A 16,508-nucleotide genomic window follows, 5' to 3' on the forward strand; every position below is an offset into this window, starting at 1 on the left:
AATAAGTGTTAATATTACGTACATATGTGTATATGAATTACACAACTGTGTACGTACGTAAACAGGTTTACGAGGAATTCCAAGAAGCTGATGATTCTTGTGTAACTAAAATAAAAGTGACACTATATATCTGATGAAAACTTAACGATGAACTCGCTTCACGAGACGCAGATTTGTAATGCTTCCTTCATCCAATTCTTGTGAGAAAGAAGTAATTTCTTGTTACGTTATGATAGAACTCAGAGTAATTCGACAAAAAAAAAAAAAACTGATAAACCTCTCGAGTCTAGGTACGGCTGCATTTCACTTCGTAAATATCATGAGTATTGCAAAGTAAATATTTATTCATTAACCTTTTGATTGAGATTCATTCATTACTCCTAAGAACCTAAGTAGAGTTTCTTTGGGGAGACGTGAAACTCCCATTGTTAAATTTGATCAATACTTTTCAATTTTTTTGGTTTATCTCAAGCCTAGATTACCTTAAACCTCTCCTGGAGTTTATCAAAACCGGGTCATTATTTTCTTGGTACAGAGTGTATATATATATATATATATATATATATATATATATATATATATATATATATATGTATATATATACACACACATACAGACACACAGGCTCCTGGAAATATGAGAAATGTCTTCAGAAGCAATTTCTGTCCTCTTTAATTTTGATTAGAAAAACAATTAGAACTCTGGCTATTATCAACATGTCTTCCTCTCTCTCCCTCATTTTCTTTCTTTCTTTCTCTTTCGATTCTCAGATGACTTTTTGCGTCCATTTCACCAGGTTCTCTTTCCAGTTCGAACCTCAGCAGCAGCACTTTGGAACCTCCACTTTTTCACCAGCAGCGGTCTCTGGCCCTTTACAGCTGCTCCTTCGAGGGAGGGGAGGAGGAGGGAAGGAAGGCCCAGCTGGAATAAAGGGCGAGGTCCGAGTGGAACTGAGTGCAAGGACAGCAGCGACCAAAGATGGATGTTCCTGGACAAGGCACTCGAGATGTAGCAAGGGGGAAGGAGAGGAGAGAGAGAGAGAGAGAGAGAGAAGAAGAAGCATTCAGACGCTGCTCTCAAGCGCCGTATCCATGAGGGGGATGTGTTCGTTCTCCCCCTGAGCAGCGGTGTCTAAGTGGTCGATGGCCTGCTTGCCCTTCAGCGGTTGCTGATTGTGATCCTGCTGCTGTTGCTGCTGTTTTGGCTGTTGTTTTGGCTGCTGTTGCTGCTGTTTTGGCTGTTGTTGCTTCGTGTTCTGCAGTGCCGTGCGGGTGTGGTCGATGGAGGCGTAGATGGTGTTTTCCTCGGAGGAACGGATGGTGCCGTTCACGCCAGACTTCTTGTTCTTGGTCTTATTCTTCCCGTTCGTGAAGGTCAGCTCGGCATACTCGACGTCGTCAGCCTTGCGGCGGCCGTGGCACATGACGGTGGTGACAGTGGTGATGATTATGACAGTGGTGATAGCCGGGTTGAGGATGAAGGTGGGGTGGTGGGGATGGTTATTGTGAAGATGACGGTAGTGGGTTGGTGATTGTGATATTAGTGGGTTGATGATTATGGTGATAGTGGTGATGATAGTGGGGATGAAGATGATGGTGATGATAGTGGGGATGATGATAATGATGGTGGTAATGTTTGTGATGATAGCGAGGTTGATGATTATGATGATAGTTGGGATGATGATGATGATGATGACAGTGGTGATTATAGTGGGGTTGACGGTGATGGTGATAGTGAGGATGATGGTTATGATAGTGGGGTTATGATGATGATGGTGGTGATGATAATAGGAATCATGGTGATAGTGGAGTTGATGATGGTTATGACAGTGGTGTTGATGATGATGATGGTGTGAGTGGGGATGGTGGTGATAGTGGGGAAAGTAATGATAAGGGGGATGATGATGATACGGGGGTGATGATGATGATGGCGTTAGTGGGGATGATGATGGTGGTGATGACAGTGGGGTTGATGATGATGATAGCAGGGATTATGATGATGGTAATGATGGTGGTGATGATATTGGGGTTGATGATTATGATGATAGTAGGGATTATGATGATGGTGATGTTAGCGGAGATGATGATAGTGGTTATGATAGTGGGGATAATGATGATGGTGATGATAGGAGGATGATGATGATGATGATGATGGTGATGATAATGGTGATTATAAATGTGATGACAGTGGGGTTGATGATGATAATGATAGTCGAGAACATGATGACGGAGATGATAGTGGAGTTTGATAATGATAGTGAGGATGATGATATTGTGATGATAGTGGGGATGATGATTATTATGATAATAGTGGGGATGATGATGATTATGATGATAGTGGGGATGATGATTATAAAAATAGTGGGGATGGTGATGATTATGATGATAGTGGGGATGGTGATGATTATAGTGATGATTATGGTGCATGAGGGTGAAGAGGGAGAGAGAAGATGAAACGAAAAAAGATTAGAATTTCATGACCTCTGATAATTCTTAAAAAATAAAATTTCTCCTAAAACACAGTTCTAAAAGACCAATAGCAGAATCGGCTATCGTGAGTTTGCTTAAAATATGAAAGATGACGCTGAGATATAGATGATTCGTCAGTGTTGACGTCATCTTGCAATCAACACTCTCCCATGAAAACTGGGCGTTGCAAAAAAAAAAACATGTTTACGTCTTATGTTAATTTTATGCGTAGCGATTGAGATAAAGCTATGTATATATATTTCAAACCCAAAGTTATAGTGTTTAATTACAGGACGGAATCGGAAAGATGTTTACAAGCCTTTCTATTTAAGAGCTCCGGGACTCAGTATAATGATGTTAATAATATTAAGTGGCCACTGACTGAAATATTTGCACGATAATAATTGTGATCAAAAACCATTTTTGAATGCTTTTGTATAACAATTATCAATGACGAGTCTACGTTACTTCTTTATATACATAAATAAAAAAATATATATATATAATATATGTAGGTATTATATATATACTGTATATATACATACATATATATATATATATATATATATATATATATATATATATATATATATATATATATATATATATATATATATATATATATATATATATATATATATATATATATATATCATAAACAACGCACATTCATGTGCATATGAATGCCTTGCATGTGTATGAGCTGATTTCTTTATCATCAATATTTAATATAAAAAGGAACAAGTGAGGCATACACACACATGTATACACAGAGCTGCTCAGTTTTCATGGGTTGGTGTATCTCTTTATCGAAAATAAATCAGCCATGAAAATATTCAAAAGAATGCACTGTATTTAAATCAAATTTTATGTAACTTTGCGATTTTGTAATGGAATTATTATTTCAGAACAATAACATATTTCATGATAATTTTGAAGTCTGAATTGGTATAGTATAAAAGCACCAAGATTGCAGGCGAAAAAATTCATCACAGAAAATTAATATTTTATTCTCTTCAAAATCAAACTTAAAAAACACTCATGAGTCACTCTGTAAAAACCAAAAAAAAAAAAAAAACAGCACAAATTTCATCCAAGCACAAGAGCAAGACACATTTCAAACTGATCAAACTATGAATACCAAGAAAGATCTAACCCTCTACTGAATATACACAAGCAAACTGTAGTCAGAATGTCAAATGCAATCCTCTAAAGAGAAAAGACACAGCATTCATTAAGTAAAACGAGTCATGCACAGAATAATTAGCCACTAAAGATAAATTACAGCAGCAGTATGCACTTACGTGGATTAGATTATAAAATGCATGTGTTTTTTTGGGAAGGCAGGGGGATATTTCAGGCAGACAGTAGCTAACAGGCGAAAATACAACAAGACTGTAAGATAAGAGAAGATAAATTCGAGATGTGTGAATAAGGAGAGAGAGATAAGAGAGAGATTTGAATTTGGGAAAATGAAGACTGATAGCATATATAATGGGGATGACAATATAAGAGTAAGTATAATCATTAGCAGGAGAGAGAGAGAGAGAGAGAGAGAGAGAGAGAGAGAGAGAGAGAGAGAGGTTAGACAGTGTGCTGAACATTGGTTATGAATAAACAATAAAGATGATATCTTCAGCAAGATGAATAATAAACATCAAATATATGCAAAATGTAAATGAAGAACGAGGCAGACAGATATGAAAAAAATATATATAAAAAAAGGGAATCAGAGTTAAAAAATCCTGGTTCGTGTTCCGTTTGAAATGTATTTCTGTGGTCTAAACCTTAAAATACTGTTACATATATAAAATTTCTGTAAAAAATTGGAAATTAACTGGAATAGCTGAGGAATATAAACGTAATAAAATGTATGTATGGAAGAATGTCTGTGGATTATATATATAAATAAATAAATATATATGTATATATATATATATATATATATATATATATATATATATATATATATATATATATATATATATATATATATATATATATATATGTATGTATATATATACATATAAGGGATTAATGTGTATGCATTTGTGATATATATTGAAACATAACATCCAGGTGTCTATTTCATAGAAGCAGGGGGGAGTATGTAAATAAACTCATAGACGTAACACTACACAACACGGAAAATTCTAAACCGTTCAGTCCTATATCAGGTTTATAACACAGTCATACTTGTTACCCTTCGCTTCTTCACGAAGGAATATTGTAAAGTAAAATCTCAACTACTCGAAGACTTAAACGAAAAAAAAGGTTAAATCGAAGCTACAGATAAAAATGTAATCTTTTTTAGCACAAACTTGACAAGAAATACGAATCATACTTTTAAAAAGAGAATCTCAAAAGAAAAGAAAAAAATGAAAGTACAACAGAAATCACATGTAATATTCTCTTAACACTTCAGTAATCTATTACCTTCAAATATCAATTCGCAGAGGCTGCCAGTGGAAAGATAATGCCATTATTATTCATCCATTAGTTGAACAACGAACACAATACAGTAATTAAATATACGAATAAATTAGAATGTAAATGATTTCCTGCAAATGTATTAATTATACCCCATTAGAAACAAATAACGTCCCTTGGCTAATTATGCTGATGTTTCCTTGGAAAGCAATATGTATTTATGAAACTATTGGGAATGCATGAAACCATGATATGAGAAATTGTAGATGAGATTGTGGAAAGGAAATAACCGGGGAATATCAGGGATCAAGTAAATACTATATCAGTTTAAATGCTGCTTATACGATTTCGCAATTTTATTGAAAAAGAACCGTTGCAGATCAGTGTCTGATGTTTTCAGCTCAGCACAGAGATGTGAATGTCGTTGAATGCCTCGACAGGTTTAGTTGATTTTGACCGGAAATTAAAAGTTTTAGCTTATTTTGACGGGAATTAAAAGGCTTGGAAATGTTAACTTGGATTTATTATATTAACTGAAATATCCGTATCTGATGTTTACAATTTTTATGACGTCATTACCTTGAAAAAAAGGCCCATGTTATTATTACTTGGGTTAAATAATTAGGAGACCAGTGGGTGCTCTCTAGCTAAATTTGGTGAAGATCTGATGAAAAGTGTTACTAAAAATGATGATAATATCAACAACGATAATCAATATTGTGATATTTAGGAAAAGAGTAAACTTTATTGCATTTTAATTTCGCTCAACGAAATTGTCTTACTTTTTACCCCCTCTTAGCTTATCTTTAACGGCATATGATGATGGTAAGGGTGCTCATCGTTGACATTTCATGAAGGGATGACGTTGAGAAAACCATATATATATATATATATATATATATATATATATATATATATATATATATATATATATATATATAGATATGTACATATATATGTTATATATATATATCTATATATGTATATATATGTTATATATATATATATATATATATATATATATATATATATATATATATATATATATATATATATATATAATATATATATGTATATAGCAACAGGAAATAAAACCAGAAATAAACCAAAGACGGAACCCTGGGAGAGTACAAACTCGAATATCATTCGAAATGAGCTTCGTTATAGCGGAGGCAAATTCATTAGGGGAGAAATAACGGTAATACGACCTCATGCAAATGTCTGGCGGCGGGCGGAAGACAAAATCTATAATATTATATCAGTTATTTTAGGGCCTTCAAATCTTCGGGAAAATCTTTGCCTCCGTGAACGTGTATAATAATGAAGCTCCTACTGAGTTACTTGAACCTAATGAAACTAATTATTATTTAGGAGGGGAGGAGGGAGGGAAGCAGGGAGGGGGGCAAAAAGAAGCCTTGTGGCACTCCGCCGGAAGACTCAAATTCGCTCGCGGCATTCTTCGAATATCTGATAGTTTGAAACGCGAGAGTTCATCTTCGGAGCAGCCGAACGAAATCCTTTTCTCCCCGCCTTTTCCCTCTTTCCATCGTTCGCTTTGCGATAAACCTTCGTTCGCTCGGAGGGGGCAGGTTAATGTGGTGAATGGGATGACAGAAGAAGAATCCAGCGAGGTGACAAATAAAATGAGATTCGGGAAAACCAGAGAAGGAGAAAGAGCTTGGAGATAATGGCACATTTTAGCATTGAAACCAGAAAGCACTTTTAAGGTGCAACCGCCCAAGGCTTGGATTTGCATATCCTCTCAATGCTGATAAGGAACTACGGCTAAAATTACAGCTACGGAATATTTTACTGGGGGATTGAGTGGCTAGGAACGTAACTACTACTGCAGGAACAATATTCTCTGATACTTTATGTTACTTGAAGACAGTGAAATTCATTCTAGTCTGAAGTTTGATGATCCTCTAAAGTTTTTGAGTTTCAAATTCTACTTTGAAATTCTAAGGTTTTACTTGTAACCATTAGTGAATGACTACTTGCATTAATGGAATTATAAGAAAAGATATATATACATATATAAGGCTATTTCAATTAATACTGATTCAATAGAAATCCAACATAACAGAATAAGTTTAAATAGATAAGGGAACATGGGTAGCAAAAGAAATAAAAAGCTAGTAAAATAAAACACGAGCAGAGATGAAACGTACAAGTACAAGTACGCGAACAAGACTTAATTTCAAAAGGGCAAAAACATATCGAGTTACAAAATACATTACAAGTAACCACTTTACACAAAGGATCAAGGCATATCATTAATAACGTTACGAGTGAAACTACAAAACATTTATGGAAAACTGAAAAGAGACAAACAAAAATGACAGAAAAATGGATACAGACAATACAAAGGGAACAAAATACAAAATAATACAGTCAAAATACAAACGTATGGACAAAATGTACACGCATCTACAAACAAGAGAGATAAAAAGCGTCAACGAATGCAAGGATTACAGAATGGCGTAGGGCAAGGGAAGGATCTCTTACCTCGGAATTCTTCCCGTTTTCTTTGCTGTCACACTGGACGGTCTCGTAAATATTGGCGTGCTTTAACTTGGAGGGAATACCATCCACTTCTTCGTATGACGCGTCTTTCGGCGAAAAAGGGAGAGAATTTAAGTATAAAAGGAACACACGTTTACGGAAGTCAAAATGTTCAGTGAAATGCTGTTATTCTGATCAAAATGTAAGTAGTAAAAAAAAAAAAAAAACCCAAAGGTTTTCGAAGTTGAAATGTCTGATGAAATATGGTTATTTTGATAAAATTGTGAGGTCTTATTCCTGGAAGCATTGGAAACTCCCTAAAAAAAATAGAAAATGAATTCAAAATAAATACAACAGAATATAGAGAATAATTCACAGTCAATTTTCTGATGTGCTAGAGAACTGAATATTATAAACAGGTGGCAAAAAATACTTAGTTAAATTCTTTGTTTATAAATTTTACCAACATGTCAAATAGCAGGTTAAATGCTGGAGCCTAATTTATACCATATCGATGATCTGTGCCATAGCTTTTCATGAATGAATCGTAGGAATATTTAAAGGCAATATTGCGTCATAACCTACATTATTTAGAAATTCAAAAAGAAAATGAAAAACAAGATTTTTTCAAACTAGCTGAACATGATTGGCGTTTAAACTGAACCACAAGTTTACGATGTACAAGGTTTACATTAAGTGATATAATTCTGCCCATTAGAAGCCTTAACAGAATGTGGAAATTGTTAAGATTTAACAGTTTCATCCCTTTAATTCCTACGTGAAGGAAAGCTTAACGATTTGAATTAAATAGAAATACTACTTACCTGTACTTACTGTCATTTACAAGATACAGCGTTTACCATTTCAATCCTATTTTCCAATTTCAGATGTTGTTTAAAACCGTTTGTCAGTATTAAGATATTTAGCCGTTCCTACTTCCATTCACATATAAAAGATATAATCAACTACATTCCAGTTCTAAAGAAGCAAATCTTAAAATAATAAATACAACTTTTTTTTTTATTAGGGGCAACAAATGTTTATGCGTTATAGTCCCGCCTTTACAACCGAGGCTATATTTATATTTCAACATGTCATTCATATTTAAACATTCACGAAAGGAATTCAAAAAGTAAGAAACTCGTTTAGTGAATATTTTATCTCGCTTTATTCAAATTGAAACGACTTGACTCAAAGCATAAAATTTAAAAGGAGTCTTTCTTCTCACTTCATCGAAATTTCATCACTTTGAGATATCGACTCATTCAAATTTACTTCAAGATATCTTATGCCGACTCAAACATGCATTGTTTACATAGAAAGAAAGAGAGAGAGAGAGAGAGAGAGAGAGAGAGAGAGTTGACAGAGGACGACGCCATCTTACCATGCCAAGCCCCACGGGAGGGCTGCTAACTATCCCTGGGGGGTTGTACGCACCTATAGGGGGGGACCCAAAGTGACCATTACAACATCGTCATAAAAATTGACTTCGTCGAGAAATGAAGAGAAACCACGACAATATTCGAGTCTCTCGGGGTATTCCTGTTTGTCTATGACTGTGGAGTAACCTTCATTAATATTTATTTTCGCTCTTTGGTGTTTATTTTCAAGTCTGTGGTGATTTTCTGGTGGGTCTTATGAAGTAAAAATATAAGACAATGTGTTTGCGATGGCATTTTTGTTAATGAAGGAGTGTGCACACACTAACGAGTATATACAATATGTGTGTGTATATATATATATATATATATATATATATATATATATATATATATGTATATATATATATATATATATATATATATATATATATATATATACATATATATATATATATATATATATATATATATATATATATATATATATATATATATATATATATATATATATATATACACACACACACACACACACACACACACACACATATATATATATATATATATATATATATATATATATATATATATATATATATATATATATCTATCTATCATACATTACCACAGGTGAAAATAAGAGACGGGGGTGTAGGCCTGACCGGTTTCGACTTTACTTCAAGCCTCGTCAGTGGAAACAAAGTCGAAACCGGTCAAGACCTACAGCCCGTCTCTTATTTTTCACCAGTGGTAATGTGTGATAAATGAATCACGTACAAATGTGATAATAATCATATATATATATATATATATATATATATATATATATATATATATATATATATATATATATATATATATATATATATATAGAGAGAGAGAGAGAGAGAGAGAGAGAGAGAAAGGTGTTGTGGAATGATTTTTTTGTTGCAGACAGGTAAACACCGTCACGAACTTGAGAATTCGTAAGTTATAAGACTGTCCCGCTGTGTGGTCACAGAACATGATCCTATTGTTATGGCATATTCTTCACAAGAAACAAATATAATTCGACCTACGAACAATAAAGGTTTTCTGGTCTGTGATTTTTGGAAATGATGGTCAGAATAACTGGAAAACATGATAATAATAAGTAATAACATATAAACAAAAATTAGAATATCCGTGAGTTTTAGTTTATGCCCTGGTAAGCACGTGTGCTTGTGGATGTATGCGTCTGTACCATTTGAGAAACAATTATTAGTAGAGATTAATACATTTCTATCAACAAAACAGGCTCAATAAATTTCCTACAAAAGAAAAAGTTATTCTGGTATGAAAATGAACTGGGAAATTAGCACAAAGGCCTTAAACTACTGATCCCTATTCTGCTCTCACACACACCTGCAGACATACTCTTATAACTTGGCGTAAAATAAAATTATATTTCAATACATCAAAACGATACCTAAGAAAAAAAAAGAAATAAAAGTAAGGAATCGTGATTCTACAGTAGATCTGCTGTTAGTTCATAGATCCCAAACCCGACAGACAATTCACAGTTATGTATCTCATGATTCTAAATCGACAATGATAAAACAAGAAAGCATCTAGGTTGAAAATCTGTTACCCTTTGTTATCATAGATCCCTAACTTGCAGATAACTTTCACGACAGTGCCTTCCACGCCCTAATCTGACCAACAATGCTCACCAGTCCTACATAGTATTACGTCGGGGCCGTCGTCTCCATCCTTGGCCGGCTGCAGAGGGGCGTGGGGTCCCTTCAGGTTGGACTCCGAGCGCCCTTTGGGGCTCTCCTTGGCGCGGGCGTCTGACCTCAGCTTCATCACAACCACAACCACAACTGCGACGATGACCAGCGCGCCCACCACGCCGATCAGGACGCCCAAGATGGGCGTGATCGGGAAGATGTGGGTGGAAGGCAGAGCTGTGGAAAGAAGGAGAATGAATGCCTTGATTTTGGGGATTCACTCACAGGTAATATAAAAGCAAATGAGTCTTGGAAAAAAAGCCATAAAACATCGATTTAGGATTAGAATAAAATTGAAGGGACAAGGCATATTATTGGCCACCTTTAATTGCACACGTTTTTGAAGCTATGTACCAAGACCACATGTCTCCAGAAAATTTAATTTAACGATACAGTTTATATGTACTTCCATATCTGATGATTATGGGAAGATGCCCGTTAATTAACTACTTCTGATTCGGTTCAGTCACCTATACAAGCACGCACATATGCGCGCGCACACAGGCGCACACGATGATGTGCACACATTTTTTTGCATTACCACACACGTCTCATTTACACATTTATGTTTATTTAATGATTTAAATTAACAATTCATCATTATGAAATAGAATACAAGTTCCTGAAAAATGATTAATAAACAGAGGAAATAAAAAGTTATGCCAATTGACAAAGAGGGTCCAAGGCCTCATCAATAATCAATATGTAAGAGCGGTGTATGATGCTAATTATGGCATTTTTGAAAACATGAGTTTTTATTTATATCGTCGAAAGTTAAGAGTATGAATATAATGTTATTGTGGGGTGGGTGCTTTCAACCGAGCTGTTTGATGAGCTTGCGTGTTTGTTTGTGTGTATTTATGTGTATGTGTTTTGATATCTAAACAATGATGACTTGTTGTATGTGGAAACAACATATTCATTTAATGAACGCAAACAAAAATTCTTCAGAGGGACAATATGAACAAAAGAAAAAAAAGGAAATAAGATAAAAAAAACACATCACTAGTTGTTATAATGAGCGCTGCAAATCTCTGCTGTTATTTTGTAACAGACAGGAAAAGCAGGTAAACAATTTACCGCAGATCCTGATCACTGCAGTAATTACTTTTTATTTTTTTATTTTTTTACCACTGGTATTGGGTCTTGCATACTGAACGGCTAATCATCGATTCTCGATCAGCTATTTAAATGTTATTGGCATCCGATAATTGAAAATAATTGCAGGGTCGCTGTGAGTACGGAGAGAGAGAGAGAGAGAGAGAGAGAGAGAGAGAGAGAGAGAGAGAGAGAGAGAGAGAGAGAGAGAGACTGACGTTGTAGGTAGGGCGATTGAAGCCTCTGGTGTTTTTATAGCTGGGAAACGAGTGATGTTTTTAATTAGGAATGGCTGATGTTTTTACGTCTATTGGTTATTTGTCCGTCTATTGCTGCTGATATTTCGGGTCTCTAGTTATTGGGAATGTGGTGTCAAAGAATTGATGTTTTGTTTTCGAGTCAGTGATGTTTCTTTAGTATAGTTGTTCATAACCTCAACACCATTGTTCCATTGTTGTTTTGCCCTGTAACTGATTTTGTTTCACGCTAAGGGTCTTATGGTCTTATGTAAAATTTTTGATAATTTACTGTAAAACTCTTGATATTTTACTGGAAAGCTACAAATGTTGTAAACAAAATTATTGGTGTTTAGTTTACAGCCGTTGGTGATGATTCAGTCTAAATCTGTAAATACATTATATCTGTAAAGTTCGTTTTCATATTGAAGTCCCGTTCTGTAAAAGAAAAAGTTAAAAGAGAAAGTTAAAAGAGAAAGTTACCTTACGCAAAATTATTTTATTTTAGGGGCCATTAGCAGACCCCATTTAGCAACAGGATTTCAATAAGAAATTTTCAGTAAGGGTTATTCGTTCACTGCAAAACCATTTATTCTATAACAATTATTAATAATAATTTGGATAAAAGGTACCAAAATTAATTATTCTCTTGAGTTTAAAGGCAACCGCTCTACTGCAGACATCTTTGGAAATAGGATGAGTAAAAATAAAAGCTATTAGTAAGTAAGATTACAGTTCCACATTATTTAAGCAGATTGAAAATAAAAATTTAAGATTAAAAGCAAAATTAAAATCCTAAAACTTGATCTTTTGCTTCAAAGAAAAGCATATATGTCATGATGTTGTTGAATATATAATTAGCAAAGAATTGTTTAACAGATATGTCATCATTACCAAGGACTTGAAATTAGATTTAGTAATTTTCTTATCGCTAGAAAAATTTCACTGGGATGCAAACTCATCTAAGAGACTCGGACATTTTAATGCACAAAGGATTCAGACAAATATATCTTTCATGAGCTATTTTGCACATCAAAGCCACAAGGAAAACAGAACAATCAAGCAGATTTATCTTTTTTTAGACGCTCTGAAGAAAATAAAAACACATTACAGAAGAAGCAACACGGACGGCAAGCCACACTAACGCATTCATCTGTTTAGAAATAATGACCATGACTCAATGCAGACTCAGCCAAGCTAAAAAAAAGAAAAAAGAAAACCATATGTTCTAACTCTAGGCAAGATCATAATGTGCTTATATTGGAGTTTATTATAAATGACTAATTTCACGGCTAAATAATCATCAGATGCATGCAGTAATTATCAATTTTGCGAAAATTACATCTAACGGGATCGCTCTTTCAGCTTTGTGACCATTTTGAAGTTACGATTTTTATTAATAAAAAAAGACGAATGGTGCTTTTGGTTCTAGAATTAGGTATGTAGCTTTAGGAATGGATTTACAAATATTATATATATTTTTTCTTAATGTTGAACGAGAAATACTTTGTATTTGATTAGGGTGAATTTATGCGCAATGTAAGCATGAAAAAGATGGGACTCGGTGACAAGTCGCCATGAAAAACCCTACGGTAAACGATCGCTATATTTCACTTACTGCGTTCACCAGGCGCCAGGGGCAACGTGAACCCGTGGAGGACACTGTCGTCGCTTCTCCCTTTGACATTTTCAGCGTATATAGCCAGGAGGTACGACGCCCCGGGCTGAAGCCCCTCTATGACGAAAACGGGCTGTGCCTTCTCGGTCGCATTCCTCAAGATCTCCCCTCGCACCTTGTCGTCGTAAGCCTGGACGACGACGACGAAGTGCTGGTCCAACCCGCCGTTGAAGCCGGGCAGGCACGCGATGAAGATCGTGTCCGACGTCTGATTGGTGACGGTGCAGTTCTCCAGGCTGTCGGGTTTCCCGGCGGGCACGAGATCGAACTGGCAGGGAAGGGCCTGTTCGCCCAGCTCGTTCTCGGCGTAGCACAGGAACTCGCCGTAGTCGTGCTCCGTGCGGACGTGGTACGTCAGCTTGGACGTGCGGTCCTGCACGGTGTATTTCTCCTCGTCTATCGGCAGGAGTTCCTTCGGACTCCGGAAGTACCACTTGAAGGAGACGTCCCCCGGAGAGGCGTCTACTATGCATTGCAACTGGACATCGGTGCCTTTGGCGACCCCCACGACCGCGTCTCGCTCGTCGGAGCATACGGGCACGTCTGCAAGTAGGAAACACATGGTCGGTATATTTCATAAATATGCTCCTGATACGAATCATCATGAAGTATTTACTTCGGTTTTATTCAAAGAATAGCTCAGAGTGGAGTACGTAACACGCGACAAACTTGTTTTATTTTCTCTACTGTAATGTTTCCCGTTAAAAAAGTAGTGGTAGAATATTTTCCCCGAACGACGCGAAAAAGTTTGTCATATTATTTGCTTTCTTTCGTTCTCTCTGGTTTCATATTCTAATCAACTTTACAGTTTTTTATTTATAATTTTTACTGTTTATACTTTTTACTGACTCGTTCGTTCCCAGACTTGATACTTCCTCGTGTTTATACATTCGCGTACTTGATATTTCATTATATACATATAGCCTCTGGCCTTATACGTCATCGTGTGTTTTTCAGCTTTATATTTTTGCCTTCGTTAATTTCCATTTCAAGTATTTGAAGTCTTAATAAATAGGGGTAAATATATAGGATTTTTCGTTTATCCGAATGGCTTTTTTCGCGACTCTGTAATCAAGGAAAGACTTGCTTCATATACTAAAAAAAATCAATAAATCACATAGAATAATTGTAAGTTAACTGACGGATGAATACGGGAAATTATAACTGATAAAGGGAACTTACACGGGAAAACGCATCCCTAACTTTCCACAAATCTGATAAGATCGGTTATATAATAGCGATTGATATCCATTACACAAATAACAACTGTGAAAATTACGACTTTTTATTTCAAATTCATGTCTTTTCGACCCATATTCTCTTGGTTCTCAATTCAGCGATCAAATCATGCTTGCGTTTTTCATTTCTTTTCAGTAAATAATTGTTTATTACCGGATGTTACTCAGCTGGGTAATATTAAACTGCAATGAGTGCCAACGGAATAGCGTTGAGAATTCGCGATACCAAAAAGAATCTGCTAGCTTAATGGTATACCTAAGCTCATTAAAAAAAATAAAAACTTGTCACGTAATGCCAACGTACTTGGTATTAATTAGTTAACAAGCGGATGAAAAACTCTAAGGATATTGCACACCAGATTCAGAGAATCCACACGACGCAAAAATACTTTCCATTTTCTTCTTCTGCTTCTTGTTCGTTATCGTGGTCATAAAACATGAACTACGACGCACACTCAGCGCAACACTGGCACACATATGAAGCATCTAGTCAGTTCCGTAGCAAGATAAATACGTTACGAACACACACACGGGAAAATAAAAACTCCAACTTCAAAGTAACACACAATTAAAAACGTATGTTAGACGTCAATAAATTAATTGCACAACAGAAATCAAAACAGACTCATCCACGCCTCTTTAAAGCGTAAACATAACTGGGTACTAAAGAATTATACAGTGACTGAAATGAGACTTCACAAAACAGATTGGCATGAAGGAGTCTGTTACGAGCAGCAGGAGGTCACAATGAGACCCGATGCCACAGGTTTGAGTGAGTGAGTTAAGTATTGGAACACGACAGAATAAAATCAATAAAATTTACATTTTATGTTAAGGAAGATTGGCTGACTCGTCCCGTCTCCGATTCCGTTGTTGGCGACGCAAGTGTAGACACCTGCTTGTTCTCTCTCGACCATTTTCAGGATTAATTTGTGGTTCCTGATCTTCACGCCTGCCGTCGCGTTGTGGTGAATGGCAGTACCCTGTATGGGGAGACAGAAAATGAGAGGATTGCTGATTGATATGGTATTACAATTGGCGTCACAGTTACCGTGGCTGTCGATGGCCAAAATGGATTACTTGCTAATATGAATTAAATTGAATTTTAAAAATTGTTTCCCTATATTTCCATCTTGGAAACGGTAGTGAACTATGAGTAATCGAGTGATAAAAACAACAGTAAATTTCTGTGCAATAGTATTTACCTGAGTTAAGCTGCTATCCGTAAAATGATGCCCAATGGCATCTATGCACAATAGGGTTAAAATTCGTTAACAGTGCAAAATCATTTAATTTAACAAACTCCTTTTTATATTGATATATTACCAGAAGGGACTGGGCTTTTCTAAGCATAAAATAGATATTTCTATCATACGTTCATGCTCATTTTACCACTGACAGCCTCTGAATGTGGTACGTTAATTAAAATCCTTACGTTATTACATCTACGAATAAAAAAAAAAGATCGTCACTTAATTATATAAATGCATAAAGCTAAAGAGACAAAAATGGAAAATTTCACTCAAACAAGATGTTTCCTCCTAAAGCTTTCTCTACGAAAGTAAGCGTGCTCCAAACTGTTTTCCGATGAAAAGGAAAAGAAGTTGAACGCGGCCGTGCTTCTTCACTGAAAAGAAAGCAGTCAGCGTCCCAATGCATGATGACAGCTTTCCAATATATCACCATCAGGGAATTTCTTTCCAAATGGATTTCCTCTGCCGA

At 35.5% G+C, this 16,508-nt stretch overlaps 1 protein-coding gene across 15 annotated transcripts in view; it reads right to left on the reverse strand.

Moving 5' to 3' along the window:
• Positions 1-738: 738 nt before the first annotated feature.
• LOC136844823 (nephrin-like) overlaps positions 739-16,508 on the reverse strand; it is a 532,521-nt gene continuing 516,751 nt past the window's right edge. For 3 of the 15 annotated variants that reach the window (XM_067114068.1, XM_067114071.1, XM_067114062.1), the window contains exons 10-14: positions 15,610-15,769; positions 13,489-14,091; positions 10,477-10,713; positions 7,407-7,510; positions 739-1,402 (exon numbers count right to left, since the gene is read on the reverse strand). In XM_067114068.1, coding sequence (XP_066970169.1) covers positions 1,064-1,402; positions 7,407-7,510; positions 10,477-10,713; positions 13,489-14,091; positions 15,610-15,769 — 1,443 coding nt within the window. In that variant the 3' untranslated portion in view covers positions 739-1,063. Of the gene's footprint in view, positions 1,403-3,772; positions 3,864-4,904; positions 4,928-7,406; positions 7,511-8,787; positions 8,841-10,476; positions 10,714-13,488; positions 14,092-15,609; positions 15,770-16,508 lie in introns of those variants that run through there. The other 12 variants (XR_010854991.1, XR_010854989.1, XM_067114080.1 and 9 more) reach the window with 10 other exon arrangements.

The sequence above is a fragment of the Macrobrachium rosenbergii genome, chromosome 2, assembly GCF_040412425.1.
Source record: "Macrobrachium rosenbergii isolate ZJJX-2024 chromosome 2, ASM4041242v1, whole genome shotgun sequence".
In the NCBI taxonomy this organism is placed as follows: domain Eukaryota; kingdom Metazoa; phylum Arthropoda; class Malacostraca; order Decapoda; family Palaemonidae; genus Macrobrachium; species Macrobrachium rosenbergii.